The sequence below is a fragment of the Prunus persica genome, chromosome G1 (genome assembly GCF_000346465.2).
Source record: "Prunus persica cultivar Lovell chromosome G1, Prunus_persica_NCBIv2, whole genome shotgun sequence".
NCBI lineage: Eukaryota > Viridiplantae > Streptophyta > Magnoliopsida > Rosales > Rosaceae > Prunus > Prunus persica.
In genome coordinates this window covers 32,503,737-32,519,341 of record NC_034009.1, presented here as the reverse complement: position 1 = coordinate 32,519,341, position 15,605 = coordinate 32,503,737, and the positions used below count along the sequence as shown (strand labels likewise).

At 36.7% G+C, this 15,605-nt stretch overlaps 2 protein-coding genes and 1 long non-coding RNA gene across 3 annotated transcripts; 2 read left to right on the top strand and 1 right to left on the bottom strand.

Moving 5' to 3' along the window:
• Positions 713–3,403, top strand: LOC18789815 (cytochrome P450 86B1). Its single transcript, XM_007223076.2, has 2 exons — positions 713–2,459; positions 2,640–3,403. Exons 1-2 carry the CDS (start codon positions 1,068–1,070, stop codon positions 3,051–3,053), a joined length of 1,806 nt encoding a protein of 601 aa, XP_007223138.2. The 5' UTR covers positions 713–1,067; the 3' UTR covers positions 3,054–3,403.
• Positions 4,207–7,011, bottom strand: LOC18789779 (uncharacterized protein YpgQ). The gene is made up of 7 exons (XM_020554887.1): positions 6,717–7,011; positions 6,573–6,603; positions 6,172–6,190; positions 5,956–6,053; positions 5,521–5,619; positions 4,925–5,097; positions 4,207–4,683 (listed from the first exon to the last, which is right to left on the bottom strand). Exons 1-7 carry the CDS (start codon positions 6,903–6,905, stop codon positions 4,597–4,599), a joined length of 696 nt encoding a protein of 231 aa, XP_020410476.1. The 5' UTR covers positions 6,906–7,011; the 3' UTR covers positions 4,207–4,596.
• On the top strand, positions 10,217–11,452 carry LOC109946739. The gene is made up of 3 exons (XR_002269806.1): positions 10,217–10,417; positions 11,016–11,087; positions 11,363–11,452. It is a non-coding gene; the product is annotated as an uncharacterized LOC109946739 (long non-coding RNA).

The following is a 15,605-nucleotide window of genomic DNA, read 5'->3' as shown; positions in this document are numbered from 1 at the left end:
CAAAACTTTCAAATATAACTGCCCGGGCCTTTTCCTCGTATTACATATGCATGACGCATGTATGTTTTATGTTATGTTGGTCACCCTTCTATTTCTTCTATTCTTTTTCTATTTCTATGGATGCGAAGATATAATCATACAAGAAAAGTAAAGCTCAATGCGGTCTATTTCATTTGCATTAATTTATGGATTAGAGGTTTTATGTTCAAACACCCACGGTATTCATCAATTCTTGTGTGAGAAACTTCCTATCTTATAATTTAGATTATCGTTTATACCAAAAAAATAAAAGAATAATGATACTAATTAATAATAAATAATATTATAGTAGTACGCTAATAGGAAAAGGAAACTTGATAAATTAAAAGTGCAGAAATAGTTGCATCGTAGGTAATCCGTCGCATCCACTTCTCAACCTCCGTTCCATAGTCTCCTCTCTCTCTCTCTCTCTCTCTCTCTCTCTCTCTCTCTCTCCTTTCCACTCCAAAAGTTTTAACGACTCTATATTTTACTGTACCTCTTTCTTACAAAACCCTCCAAATTTTAATTCCTAATCACCCAACACCTACCTTAATTCCTATCTGTATATAACAATATAATATTCCCCAAACTCAAATTCACTAGTTTTCTGCTGACTCACACTAAAAGAGAGACATTTATTCATTCATACACGTAAGCATGCATGCATTCAGTTACCTGCTTACTTGCATTAGAAAACAAAGAAAAGCAGGCAAACATAAAAGAAATATGCATATATATATGGCAGCAAAGTAAAGCAGCCTGCCACACGGTACATTTCAGCTCACCAAAATCAAAACCCGTTGGGTAAAATATACAAAACATGCACGCCAAGAAACACACACTCACAATTACAAGTCATGAGTGATGAGATGACCACCTTCTCCTCCAGTCTCCAGACTCCACCCCCTCATATAACACATGACCACCCCCACCGTACCACTTCTCAACCTAATTAACCAACCAACCATTATATATTACATACATATATACTCTCTCCTTCTCAATATTAATACCTGCATAACCCATTCTCTCATCACATATCTCACATGCCCTTCTCCTCCTCTCATTCAAACAAAATGATCACCCCTCATCCTCCTCCTCCTCCTCCTCCTCCTACCACTAATCTCACCTCCCTCGCCTCCTCTGAAAACTTTGTAGTCGGAAACTTAGTTGCTCGGCAACTCTTTTTCCTCCACCATATCCAAATCTTGGAGCTCTTTCTGGCTCTCTTTGTTTTTGTAACCATACACTCCTTGAGGCAGAAGAGGCAGCATGGCCTACCCGTTTGGCCCCTGCTTGGCATGTTACCCTCTCTCTCTCTTGCCGTACTTGGACCCCAAACCAACCTGTATGAGTGGGTTTCCGAAATTCTTTACCGTCAAAACGGGACGTTTCGGTTCAAAGGCCCTTCCTTGAGCAGCTTCAACTGCGTCGTCACTTCCGACCCTCGTAACTTGGAGCACCTACTCAAGACCAAGTTCTCCATTTTCCCCAAAGGCCCTTACTTCAGAGACACCGTTCGGGACCTTCTTGGGGATGGCATATTCAGCGCAGACGACGAGACCTGGCAGCGACAAAGGAAGACGGCCAGCATTGAATTCCACTCAGCTAAGTTCCGCCAACTGACGGCGGATTCCTTGTTCGAGCTGGTCCACGCCCGCCTCCTACCTGTCTTAGAGGACTCCATCAAACACTCGGCTGCTGCAATTGACCTCCAAGACATTCTTTTGAGGTTAACTTTTGACAACGTTTGCATGATCGCATTTGGGGTTGATCCCGGCTGCTTGCAGCTGGGGTTACCCCAAATACCATTTGCTCAGGCATTTGAGGACGCAACAGAAGCAACGATGATGCGCTTTGTGACCCCCATGGGCTTGTGGAAGGCCATGAGGTACCTTAACTTGGGGCCGGAGAGGAAGCTTAAGATGTCCATCAAAGGAGTGGATGAGTTCGCCGAGGATGTCATTCGGACGAGGAAGAAAGAACTTGCATCATTACTGCTCAATAATAATTCTGGTGGTGGTGTTACTGAAACTGATCATACGAAGAAGCAAAGATCAGACCTGTTAACGGTGTTTATGGGGTTGAAGGACGAGAACGGAGAGGCGTTTTCAGACAAGTTCTTGAAGGACATATGCGTCAACTTCATACTGGCTGGGAGGGACACGTCATCAGTGGCGCTGAGCTGGTTCTTCTGGCTGCTTCATCAAAATCCGGAGGTGGAGCACAAGATTCTTCAAGAAGTGTGCAGGATATTGGGTGCAAGGTCATCATCAGATCACGACCGTCGATCTCATGCCAACAATGATATTATCAACGATGATGATGATGAAACTGTAGTCTTCAAGCCAGAAGAGATAAAGAAGATGGAGTATCTTCAGGCAGCTCTCTCAGAGGCTCTAAGGTTGTATCCTTCGGTTCCACTGGATCACAAGGAGGTAAATTCGATTGCGCATCGATCATTTATTTATTTATTCTTTTATTAGTTTGAACACAATTCATATATAGATTGGTAATTATTCTTTTATATAATATTCCAGAAAATAAAAATAAAAATAAAAAAGCATTGTGATTGGTAATTAGTTGTTGAATTGATTAATACATATGTATATTTATAGGTAATTGAAGATGACATATTTCCGGATGGAACAATACTGAAGAAGGGAACAAAAGTGATATACGCAATTTACAGCATGGGGCGAACGGAGGCAATTTGGGGAAAGGACTGCAGGGACTACAAGCCTGAGAGATGGCTACGACCTTCGGACGGCCGCTTCATGAGTGAGCCGGCCTACAAATTTACGGCTTTCAATGGCGGTCCTCGGCTGTGCTTGGGGAAAGATTTCGCTTATTATCAAATGAAGTTCGTTGCTGCCTCCATCATTTATCGATACCATGTGAAGGTGGTGGAGCATCACCCCGTGCAGCCAAAGCTCGCATTGACAATGTACATGAAGCATGGCTTGAAGGTCACTCTCCAAAGGCGTGGCCATGCTCAGCGCCAAAAGTTAATCAATAGTATTGGAGATTAATCCTAATATATAATTAGTTAAGTGTCATATCCTTTATATCTATATATTATATGGTACTGTTCATAGTATGTACGGGCTTTATTTTTATTTTTTGTTGGGTTTTGTTTTGGTTTTGTTTTGGGGTGGGGGTATTTGGTGATCTTGTTGTCTTTTACAGATAAATGGTGGTATTTCCATACCCATAAAGATGATTGAAAATCTGTAGAGTATATATAGATATAGGGTAGGAATGCATTTGGGAATATAGTTATATTTGAATAAATAATGATGGAGTTGTGTGTACGCTTGGATTGTTTAAAATTTGGATTCTTCCTCATATACATTTGAATAATCCACACATAATTTGTTCATCTGTCTCTCTCTGTCTCTGTCTCTCTCTCTCTCTTATATATTCATCACACAACGTTAACGTTGGTGGAGAGATAAGAGACTGAGTATGCAAGCAAGTGCGGCTGTATCTATCACTGAAGCAAGCTATATGCATCTACTGAACTTACCTTTCCAAATTCCTATTAGTTCCTGTTCCTCCCCAAAAGAAAGGATTAGATAGATAATGAGCAATTCCTTCCCTTCCTTCCCAAGTTGTGTTGGGTTGGGTGGGCCCACGCACAAGCTCCTATACCCTATGGGAAAGCTAGTATAGTTTTTTGAAAAAACAGTTTTGCTTCTATAGTTTTGATTTGGCAGACGATTTTCATACATTTCATTTCACACTTCATTGCTTCTGTTCTGTTCTGTAGGCATTTCATCAAATACGCAAACCTCCCTCAAGCGTCAAGCCTCGCTGGGGGGAATACAAATTACATAGGGCTAGAATAGGGAAGTTTGGCGACCAACTCATGACCTCAGTCAACACTCTTTTCACTGCAGTCTGCAGTTGGGTTTGAAACATTGAACTCCCTCCAGCGAACGTGATGCTTTTTTCTCTGTTTGAGGTTGGTGCATATTTTTGCTTCCTCTACCAGGATACGTCGGTCCGTACTCGACCCTCACCTTAAAGTTAACTCACATCATGACAATACAAGAAAGACTACTGTCTCATGAGCAACAGAAATCAGGTACCATACACTGTCTCATAATCCCTGGATACCATTAGGATGTATTGATCCAATTGACTCGTTGAAGAAAAGAATCCTCGATGAAGAGCTGGTTCTCATCGAATTGTCATGTTTTGAATTTTTTTCCACTCCCTCACCAAATGTTCCTACTACACTCACCAAATGTTCATCAAACAATCAACAAGAGAACTGTCATGTTTTGAATTTTTTTCAACTCCCTTGGTTGGTGTTCATCTACTTAGCACAGCCCTCAAAGAAAAAACTCAGCTATAAATATATTTTGTAATACAGTTGCATAAATTCAAGCAATAGGTTTTGAATATTATATCCCGCATCTTGAAGCGGGCTCCAGGAGCAAAATCAATAAGTTCAAACATAATCAGAAAATTCAACATCGTTAGCATCATGTATGCTATAATTCTGTTTCCTCATTTTGGAGTGCGACAGAGTTACATCTGACTTATCTGAGAGTAAACTTACCTCATTCAAGCTCCCCCATCCCACTCTTCATAGAACTCCGCAAGAAAATCCTCCATGTACTTGTGCCTTCTCTCAGCTCTCTTTCGCCCAGCCTGAAATCAATGTTCAAACCCCATAGCACAAATTGATAATTCTTTACATTTTTCTCGTTATTCAAAAGATGGATTTACCACCCGGCTATTCTCATTGTACAGATGATATTATATATATATATATATATATATGCACTTTAGCACAAGCACAGATGAGACACGAAGATGCATGATCGATGCAAATGAGGAAATTTCCATGTGAGGAATGTGTAATATCATGCTTCTGTTTCAACAAATTTACCTTTGTTTTCATCAATGCCTTTAGCTTAAGAAGCTTCTCATGAAAGTGATTCACAGTAGTCTGCTCATCATTTTTCACGTACTTTTCCTTAGATAAATCAGATTGTGGCTGAATGTTAGGATCATGTAGCACTCTGTTTCTACTTCCACCAAAAGTAAAGCAACGAGCAATTCCTGTACCAAAAGACTACTTAGGAGTGTGCACCAGCGTGAAATGGCATAATTTGTTCTATCGTCTAAAGCATTTTTTTAACAAACTTCACAATGGAGATACCTCAAACAAAAAAGGGGAATGGAATAAGGCAAGGAAAGAGAAATATATGGACCAAATCAAAGCGAAAGGTCATAGCCAGAAAAACAAAAACAAACAAACAAACAGAGAGAGAGAGAGAGAGAGAGAGAGACATGAAACTTTTCTGTCTTTCATTATTGGCAATTAAGAAGACACCAAAGATCGTTGGGGCATAGAGCAAACAGCTATGCACAACTGTTACTTTTCCAGCAGTAATCCCAATTTTAATTTTACATAGAGAAAGTAGGTAGACAAAATCCAATGGTTTTAGAACCAAGCATTTGATTAGCAAGTACACAAATTACCAATAGCACCAATTGCATCGAGACGGTCAGCATCTTGTACAACCCCAAATTCTGGAGGAAGATCATTATTTGCTGACCCTGCAAGCTCATCTTTGAAACCTGGAAAGTAGAAGTACAGGTAGAGAACCAAATGAATGAACAAAGGAGCTGGCAGAAAGATCAGAATTGAACAAAAAATAAAAAAATACAATGAAATTGCAAAATTGCATATGATTATTAAGTGGTATAAAACATTACATGGCAAAAACAGGGGATGCATATTTTAGTACATGTGTTATATGGGAAAGAGACATGGCGGGGACATTGATGCAGTACAAAATGCTGATAAGTAGATTATACCATTAAACTCAAACAAATGCAATCAAGATTATATCAGCAGAGCAGAATAGGGAAGAAACAAAGTTGAGAAGGAGCAGCAACCAACTTACAACTTACCCATTCCCTTAATGATCTTTAAAATCTTCATTTTGGTACTCTCTTCTATGCCCTCCTCGTCAAGAAAGTTTTCGACAATTTTTTCCTCTGAGGGATCTCTACATTCCAACATTAGCCATAAGGATGAATAGATGCAAGAACCAGAAAAGAAAATAGAAAAGAGAAAAAGGAAATATAAAGAGGTAAAAGAAAAGAAAGAATGAGAAAAATACAAACCTCAAATACTTATAATCACCTGCAATGAGCAACCAAGGACTAATATAGTCAGTAGGGTATATAGGATGAGAACAGGAAAATAAAAGCAAGGCTGAAAACATGCAAGGAGAAGCATAAAATGAAAACCATGGAGAACAGAATTTTGCAGAAATGGGTTTGTTTGTGTAGATATATGCATACCATTATTATGAGTTGAGTTGATTAGTACAGCTCACATAAGCAAGAAGGCATGTGGTTACATGTAGCCAAAGAGAAGTCAAAAGTGAAGATTTAGGAATGGGCGCATGTTTTGCAGTATGAATCTTCCCCCAAAAAACTCCATATCCATTATCCACCCATATGTAATCCATTTAATTGAAGCACACAAAAACAAGCTTCAAAGTTATGATCTTAACACTGACCTATATCATGGAGAAGTGCAGCAAGTTCGACCTGCCGAAGAAGAAAATTATCGATTCAGAAACGTTATAAAAGTCCTTCAGTTCCAAAACTCATTTAGACAAGATATCGAGAAGATAACAAATAAAGGAATGAATAGTTCGAACAATTTGCATGGTGTTGGAATTGGAGGAGAGGAGGGAGAGGCCTTGTTCTTCACGGGCAAGAGAGAGAGCGAGGTCTCTGACCCTCCAGACGTGAGCTGCGTCGCGGGATGCATCATTGTCTTTCATGGCTTCCTCTACCAGCTTCTCTGCCTTTCTCACCGTCTCTTCCCATGATCCCACTGACCCCATCGTTCTCTTCCCTTCCCTTCCCTGCTTTAATTTCTTCTCTCTCTCTAGAGAGCAGACACTAATCGATACTTGGTATTTGGATTGGAATGGAAGATTTGACTGGAACACTAGCAGTATTTTTTTTTTATAGTGAAGGGCTTGCTCTGCTTCTCCTACTCCTCCTTGCCCTTAGGATCCGATCCATCCAGGTTCGGGTTCGCATAGTCAGGCCCAAACAGCTAGTGGTTACTTGATGTGGTCTTGACAAGAGCCATCAAATTTAAATTTAACATTTTGCATTTGATAGCTACATTGGAAATGCTCTTAGACACATATTTAGAGTGTCTTTTGTATAAAAACACACATTTGAGCAATTTTTGTGCTCAATGATGTTGAAAAAGGCATGATCCTTCTTATGTGTCCATAGAGCAATTTTTTAATAGCGTAATAATGCATGAATGAGCTTCGATTCTACCTAATTCGTTAATCTATATAATAGGAAAAGCAAATTTGCATGTCCTATACCATGCATTTTACCACTGTAATTTTGAATGCCCCATTATATAAACTAACACCTCATCTCAATCATCTCATAATTCCCCTTTTGTTAGTCATATTGTCTCAGCCATTGATCTCAAGCCCAAATCACCCAATCAACAATTATACCGCCAATATCCTAATCTATTGTGCACACGAGCTCACCTGAACTTGGTCCCTACAATGGTCAGACTCAACTACACAAACGATCCTTCCCATAACCTTCTTTTTCATAATTTCTTTATTAACCCAAAAATTCCAACCATCGTAAAAAACATATGAACATATCAATATTAATAAAATAATATAATGATAATTAACAACATGTAAACACCCAATATCAAAAACACTAATCAAATTATAATGTTAAGCATAATATAATTCTGACAAAATTTAGAGACTTTGACGTCGTGTACCCTCTGCCAAGAACATGCTGATATATATATATATATATATATATATATTTATTCATTTATTCATTTATTCATTTTTGTTATCTATATGGACTTTGCCAGTGTCTTACTCTACCAAGACAAGAAGCATATGCATATAATGTTGGTCTGATCATTGACTTTCTTTGCTCACACACCAAAGATTCTCATTATAATTGTATTTGATTTACTTTAATTTTTGATTTTCTATCATAAATAAAAATAGAAATTCATTATTTACTTGGCCACTAAGGCTCCGTTGTATTATGAATATAACCTCCTACAAGGAGAGGAATACACAGAAAATTCCTACAAACAAATATTCTCTCATAAGTCTCATATTTTAGAATATAATAGTGCGTTCCAGCTGTAAGTGGATAAGGACCACCTTTGTCTTCTAGGGTTTCGTCTAATCTAAGGTCTTAAGGTTTCGTCTAATTTAAGGTCTTACCCAGTATATATTGATTCCTTGTCAGTGGATATAAATAATTTGATTCTTTGTCATATATTATAGGAAGTTAATTGTAACATGTACCAAGTGCACATTGTAGTACACTACGTATAACAATGTTCCTTTAATACGCGTTGTCAAAATGAAATTTAGAGAAAATTTCGCAATGCAAATAGTGGTTTATATCCACTTACAAAGAATCAAATGATTTATATATACTTACAAACAATCAATATATACTGGGTAAGACCCTAAACAAGACGAAACCCTAGAATACAAAGGTGGTCCTTATCCACTTACAACTGGAACGCAATATTATAGGCATATGCTTCTTCTCTTGGTAGAGCAAGCACCATGTTATTATTAATGATGTTAACCCAACAGGAAACCCTTTAAGGCCGTCTTCATTCATAGGGCTAAATGTAGTCAAAGGCTATAAATTTAGCCTTTCAAAATATTAATGTTTTAAAGAATAGTACATGATTAAATTTTTTCATCTTCAACCATGCAGGGCTATATTTTAGGGTCCTTCATATTTTATTATTTTGAGAAAATCTATGGTATAATACTCATACATTCCACAATTATGTATTGTTTAATTTAATTAAGCTACTATTTAGAGACAATATTCCATACATGACACGTATACGTTGACAACATTTAAAAAGGTTATTTAAAATTTTGAAAATTCTTAACAGCTAGTTGATGTCATCGATGACATCAACGTGCCTTTAATATTGGTTGTTGGATATGCATTTGCACGAGATGTTTCATGCTCTTATCCACACTTGATAATTTCTTTTCTTGAAAAGCACATACATAAGGCCCACAAAAAAATTTGACCTAGGCCAAAGCTAGGCTACAATTGGCCTAGTTGGAGGGTTAAAGGGCCAAGTGTGGCCCTCCAAATTTAGCTCAATTTATTTTTTAGCCCATGGCTAAAGATGGGTTTTGCATTATTTTAAGAATATATGGGGTCGTTTGGTACGGCAAACTGTTATGGACTAGACTAAATTCTGAGACTGTCTTGGATTAGTTCGGATTGGACTAAGCTGGATTAAGTACTGGCCTACGTTTGGTGCTGTGTTGGACTAAGAAGCTGGATTGTAAAAATAATGAAGACCTATGTTTGGTATTGCGTCGGACTAAAAAATAATTCTTGTAATATTTAAATTTAATTGAGGTTTTTGACCTAAAACAATAATGATTTATAACAATATCTGGCCAAAAAAAAGATTTTAAAAAATAATAAGAAGAAAACAAATAAAATTATGTTTTTTTTTAATGAAGAATAAAATTATGATATTTATTTTTTTGGCTTCTCAAGATTAATCTTAGTTGGTCGAAACATTGCTAAAGGAGCTAAACTCACTCTATATAATTCTAGGTTTTTTAGGAACCAAGTAAAACAATATTTAAAAAAACAATATATATATATATGTATCAGTCCAGTCCAGTAAGACGTACCAAACATGGCCTATTTGGCCTATGACCCATGACTAGAAATGGCCTAAGAAAAGACACTACACTACAAGAAAAATAGCTTTGACAATATGCCATTAACAATGCGCGTCTATGGCACGTTTTTGACAACGTCTATTGCACCTTTTTTACACCGTCTATTGCACGTTTTTTACAACATGGACCAAGTGCACGCTGTAGTAGACTATTGGAAAATTCTTCTCTAAATTTCATTTGAAGACGAATGAGATTAAGACAAGACGAAGTAGATTCAGACAAAACGAAGGAGATTCATACAAAACAAAGGAAATTCATACAGCTATAAGTGGATAACGACCACCTTTGTCCTCTAGGGTTTAGTCTAGTCTATAGGGTCTTACCCAGTAAATGTTGATTCTTTGTAAGTGGATATAAACCACTGTATTGATTCAAGCAAGGCACTTCTACATTTTTCGAAACATTTCATTCTCCGACAGTCTTTTTCTCTCTTACATCTCCTCTTACATTACTGAAACTTTTCCATTTCCAGCAATCATTTTTTTTTTTTGGTTCAAATTCTGATCTCATAAAAGAACACCATGATGAAAGATTATGATCTTGAACCTAAGCAGTGGTCCGCGTGTCTTTTAACTGTGGAGGAGATATCTGCACATGTAAGATAATAAATTCTCTCTCCGGGCAAAATTCACTTTGTCTATTATAGTTACCTGACAAGTTAAATTTACACCAAGTAACATTTTTTAGCACTTCTTTTATAAATATATATAAGGATATGATTTACTCACTCCCCTTTTCTCCATTTACACTCCCTTTTGCTTTTAAATACTTTTTAATCAATTTTGTTCTTTCTCTTTCCTATTATACCCTTACCCTATATTAATTTCTTTTTACTTCACTTTTATATTAGTTTTTTTCCTTTATATTTAATTTTCCAACTTTCACTCCATTTTCAGTATTTTTTTTTTCTTTAATCTAGTAAGAAATTAAGTTTTTTTTCCCTTTAATACTGAAATTAGAGTGTAAGTTAGAAAATCAAGTATAAAGAAAAAGAAATAATATAGAAGTGAAGTAAAAAATAAATTAATGTAGGGTAAGGATAGAATAGAAAAGAAAAAGAACAAAAATTGATTACAAAGTATTAAAAAGCAAAAAGAAGTGTAAGTGGAGAAAAAAGGAAGTGGGGAAATCATTGACCTATATATATATATATACTCAACCCACCCAATTGGTGAAATTGATCGTGTGGTGTAGGTTGCATCGCATGTTTTCTCCCATGCATCACCTTCGGCCAAATTGCAGAAGTTGTCGACGAAGGACAAAAATGTAAGTGTCACAAAACCAAAAAGATTTCCCAAATATATAAACATGGCGAATTTATTATTTTTCCCTCAAAGTGGTTGTATATATAATTGGTCTCTCGCATTTAGTTCTCTAGTAATAATCACGTAATCACTTAGTGTGAGAGAACTGTTACGATACATAGACTGTTGTATATGGAAAAATTAATTTCTATTTGCACCAACTGTGCTGCCTTTAATTATTAAGATAATTAGGTCAATGGTGTGTTACTAATTGGCGGTTGGATTTTTTAAATTTAGCTTGCCTTTGCCATTGCATACTGTACGTGTTGTTCTCGACGTATCATTTGCAGAGGACCTACTCAAGCAAGTATAGAGGGATAATGCGCAAAAAATTTGGTCTGCCGGAGGAGCCTTGTTGGGATTGTTGTGTTCATTGTTTATGTGAACCGTGTGCCCTCAGCCAAGAATATGCTGAGCTCAAATTTAGAGGCTTCAACCCCTCCAAAGGTTTTAAACTAATCCTACACGACACATATATGTCGTCATCGTATAGTTATGACCTTAAATTTATCATTGCTTGCATCATTCGGCGGCACTTCAATTTTTATTTTGTATTTGTTTTTATGATGTAGGTTGGACTGGGCCACCAACTGCTGCTCCACAGGTGCCTCCTTCCATGACCAAATGATCGCCAATATACTTGGCAGACAATCGTGTTTGTCTTCTCCATGTCTTTTTTGTTTTTGTTTCATGGAATTTGCTTTGTGTTGTATGAATATATATAGATGTTGATGAAGTGCGTGTATAAGCGAGGATGTTCCAGATCCAACGTATTGCAATAAATGTGTCTTTTGATACTTTGAAAAAAATTTAACTCCACTCGAAATACCAAATATCATATTATTTTATTATATTTTTAAAAACAAATGATGCTCATAAACGCATAAAGTTTTAAAGAGAGTAAATGATATTGGGGCTTAGATTGAAAAAATATTAAAATAATATTTGACATCAAGTGTTTTGGTATGTTATTTTTGACATATCTCTTCCAGCCTTCAAATTCATGTAGGATTTGACTACTCGATTAGAGCAACTTTAACCTTCAATTTTTGATATTTCATGTCCATGTGACAATTTGATATATCGGTTGGAGATGCTCGACGAATTTATTTTGTGCCTATTGATATTTTGGCACAAGCTTCGTGCCCAATATTAATATAAGTTTTCATCTTGTCAACTCATTGTCAATGATAAGTGATTATTATAGTTTACTTGTGCTTTGAATGCTGCCAATCACACTTGGACACTTACTGCTTTGCCCTCCGGCAAATTTCCAATTGACTGCAAATGGGTGTACAAGATCAAACATTGTGCTGATGGTTCTATCGAATGCTATAAAGCTAGCTTTGTTGCCAAAGGATTCACTCAAACAGAGGGCCTAGATTATCACGAAACTTTTTCTCCCACTGCTAAGATGATCACCGTCGTTGTCTCTTAGCTGTCACCGCCAATCAGCAATGGGTTATCCACCAACTCGATGTCCATAATGTTTTTCTCCATGGTGATTCACATGAAGAAATATATATATGTTTCATCCTCCTGGTCTTCGGCAACATGGGGAGAATCTAGTGTGTCACCTCCACAAATCTCTTTATGGACTCAAACAGGCCTCTCGACAATTGTTTGCCAAGTTTACTGAAGCCATTCTTGCTGCTGGTTTTATTCAGTCAAAGGCCAATTATTCTCTCTTCACCCACAAAGATGGCAAGTCTTTTACAGCATTGTTAATTTATGTTGATAATATTCTGATTACAGGCAACGCTATTGATGCAGTTAATTCTCTCAAAAGTTTCTTACACACTCGTTTCCACATCAAGGACTTAGGCAATTTGAAATATTTTTTGGGCATTGAAGTCTCTCATTCCAAGAGAGGCATTTATGTTTCACAACGAAAGTGTGCACTTGAGATACTTAAGGATTATTGGTTCTTAGGTGCTCGCTCAATTGATTTTCCAATGGAGGAAGCCAAGCTTTCTGACAAAGGTGAATTCTCAAAGATCCTGAAAAATATAGAAGATTGGTGGAACGATTGCTTTATCTGACTATTACACGACCGGACATCACCTATTCCATACATGTCCTGTGCCATTTCATGCCGCGACTATCTCACATGAATGCCGCTCTCTAGGTTGTTCGGTACCTCAAGTCTACTCCGAGTGAAGGTTTGCTTTTCAGTATGACAATAAGTTAGATTTAATTGCTTATTATGATTCAGATTGGGCTGGTTATACTATAACCCGTCGTTCAACTACCGGACATTGTGTATTCTTGGGTAATTCATTAATTTCCTGGCAAAAAAAATCATAAAAGACAGTTTCATTATCCTCAGCTGAAGCCAAATATAGGGCAATGGCTGGCACCTGTTGTGAGATTACTTGGTTACGTTTTTTGTTGCAAGATTTACACTTGCCATCTTCTGGAGCATCTCGTATGTATTGTGATAATCAAGCAATACTAAATATAGCGGCAAACCCAGTCTTTCATGAGAGAACACGCTATGTGAACTCTCCGCAACAACTAGCTGATACCTTTACAAAACCTTTGGGCAAGGAGAAGTTTTCTATTATGTTACGCAAGTTGAATGTTCTTGACATTCACTCTCCAACTTGAGGGGGAGTGTTAGAAAGTAAATACAATTTAGATAGGAAAGAAATCTGTAATTGATCCATATCCAATCCTTACCTTAGATGGTATTCTTAGATAGTAGGATTTCTTATTGTACAAGGAATACTTGTGTATAAATTCATCCGTCCCCCGGGCTTCAATTCAAACACCTCTCGTCTCCCTCAATCGTTGTCTCGTCTCTCGCTTCTTTTAATTTTCTTTTCTCAATTGATAGTTTATTAAATAAATACAAACACAAATACAATAAATAAAGGGAGGTGATTTTCCCACTCTCCTTTACTTCGTTTACAATTATTTTTGTTTTTTAAAATACTTTTTAATCAATTTTGTTATTTTTTATTCTTTCTCTTTACTATTCTACTCTTAGGGCATGTTTACATATCAGTAATGGGTATGAGATAAAAGGGAATGATTTTCATTCCTGACTTCCTCTGTGTTTACTTGCAATCATGAATGAAAAAATAAGTGGACCCCATCTCAAAATTCGTAATCACATCCCCTCAGAACTAAGTATCAGATCAACTATGGGGAGTAGTCGATACGATTCTCATTCCTATTTTCTCTTAATAACTTTCAAAAATACCATTACCACTTTACTATAATTCCAAAACACCCCAAACCCTAAATATAAATAAATAAATAAATAAAACTCAAGCCAAGAAGTTCCAAGACGCTGCAACCCTAAAAATTAAAATAAAAACTCAGTTCCAAGAATTTTCATGTATTTAATTGTATGAAGATTATGCAGGTTATTATTATTTGATTGTTTACTAGCTACGTAGGTGAAAGATATATATTTATTGGAGTTTATGTTTTCGTTTGAAATTAGCTTTGGACAAAGGTGTTATTAACATTAACATTGAACTGGGCACCTGTTGTTCATCTTATTCAGCATATTGATTCCTCATGTTTACACTGCCTTACTGGTTTGCTGCAGGATTAGTTTGGTCTCCTTAGCCAATTTGAGAATTATATATGTGTTGTGAAAATGTGCAGGGCATTATAGTAATCAAATTAATTTGGATTCTAATTCATGAAAGTTAGTAAACGATAACAATGGGAATTAACCCTATTCCTTTGCTAATTCCATATGTTTAGTAAACAGCTTAATGAGAATAATTCTTCCTATACCGATTCAGTAGTTCCCCGATTTCTAAATTCTCTAATTCCTTACTTTCTCCATTATTGATATGTAAACATGCCCTTACTTCTTTCTCTTTACTATTTTACTCTTACCCTACAATTTCCTTTAATAAGAAGACATGTACAATCACTTACTAATATTGTGAAAGAATAAAAATCTGAGACTATTATGCATACATTGCTCTCTGCATATCTGTGCTCCTAAACACAGTTTGGTTAGTTGCATTCTCTGGTTCTTTTATGTAACACCCCGACCCAATTTAATCATTTTTATTTATATTTATTTATTTATGAAATTACAATTTTGCCCTTAGGGTAGGGTTACTTTGGTTACTTTTTGTTCGGGAAGGAATTTGGGGAAATAAGATGTATCGTTGCATAGAGCTCGACGATACGAATTCGTATACAATTGGCAGGTTCAATTCCGAGTTAAAAGGACGAAGTTGTGGTCTATGGAAGTGCAGTGGCACAACTGTAATTTTTCTAAAGACAAATTTTTATAACCAGACAGCTCTCTCTCTCTCTCTCTCTCTCTCTCTCTCTCTCTCTCTCTCTCTCTCTGTGTGTGTGTGTGGGTGTGAGTGAGGGACTCGCTCGGTGGATCTGTGACGCTCGTGGGTTTATTATTAACACTTTGACACACTCGGTCTCAGTCACGCCTGTGTGTTAAAACACACAGAGAGACATGAATCTTAGAATGAAAATTCCAGTT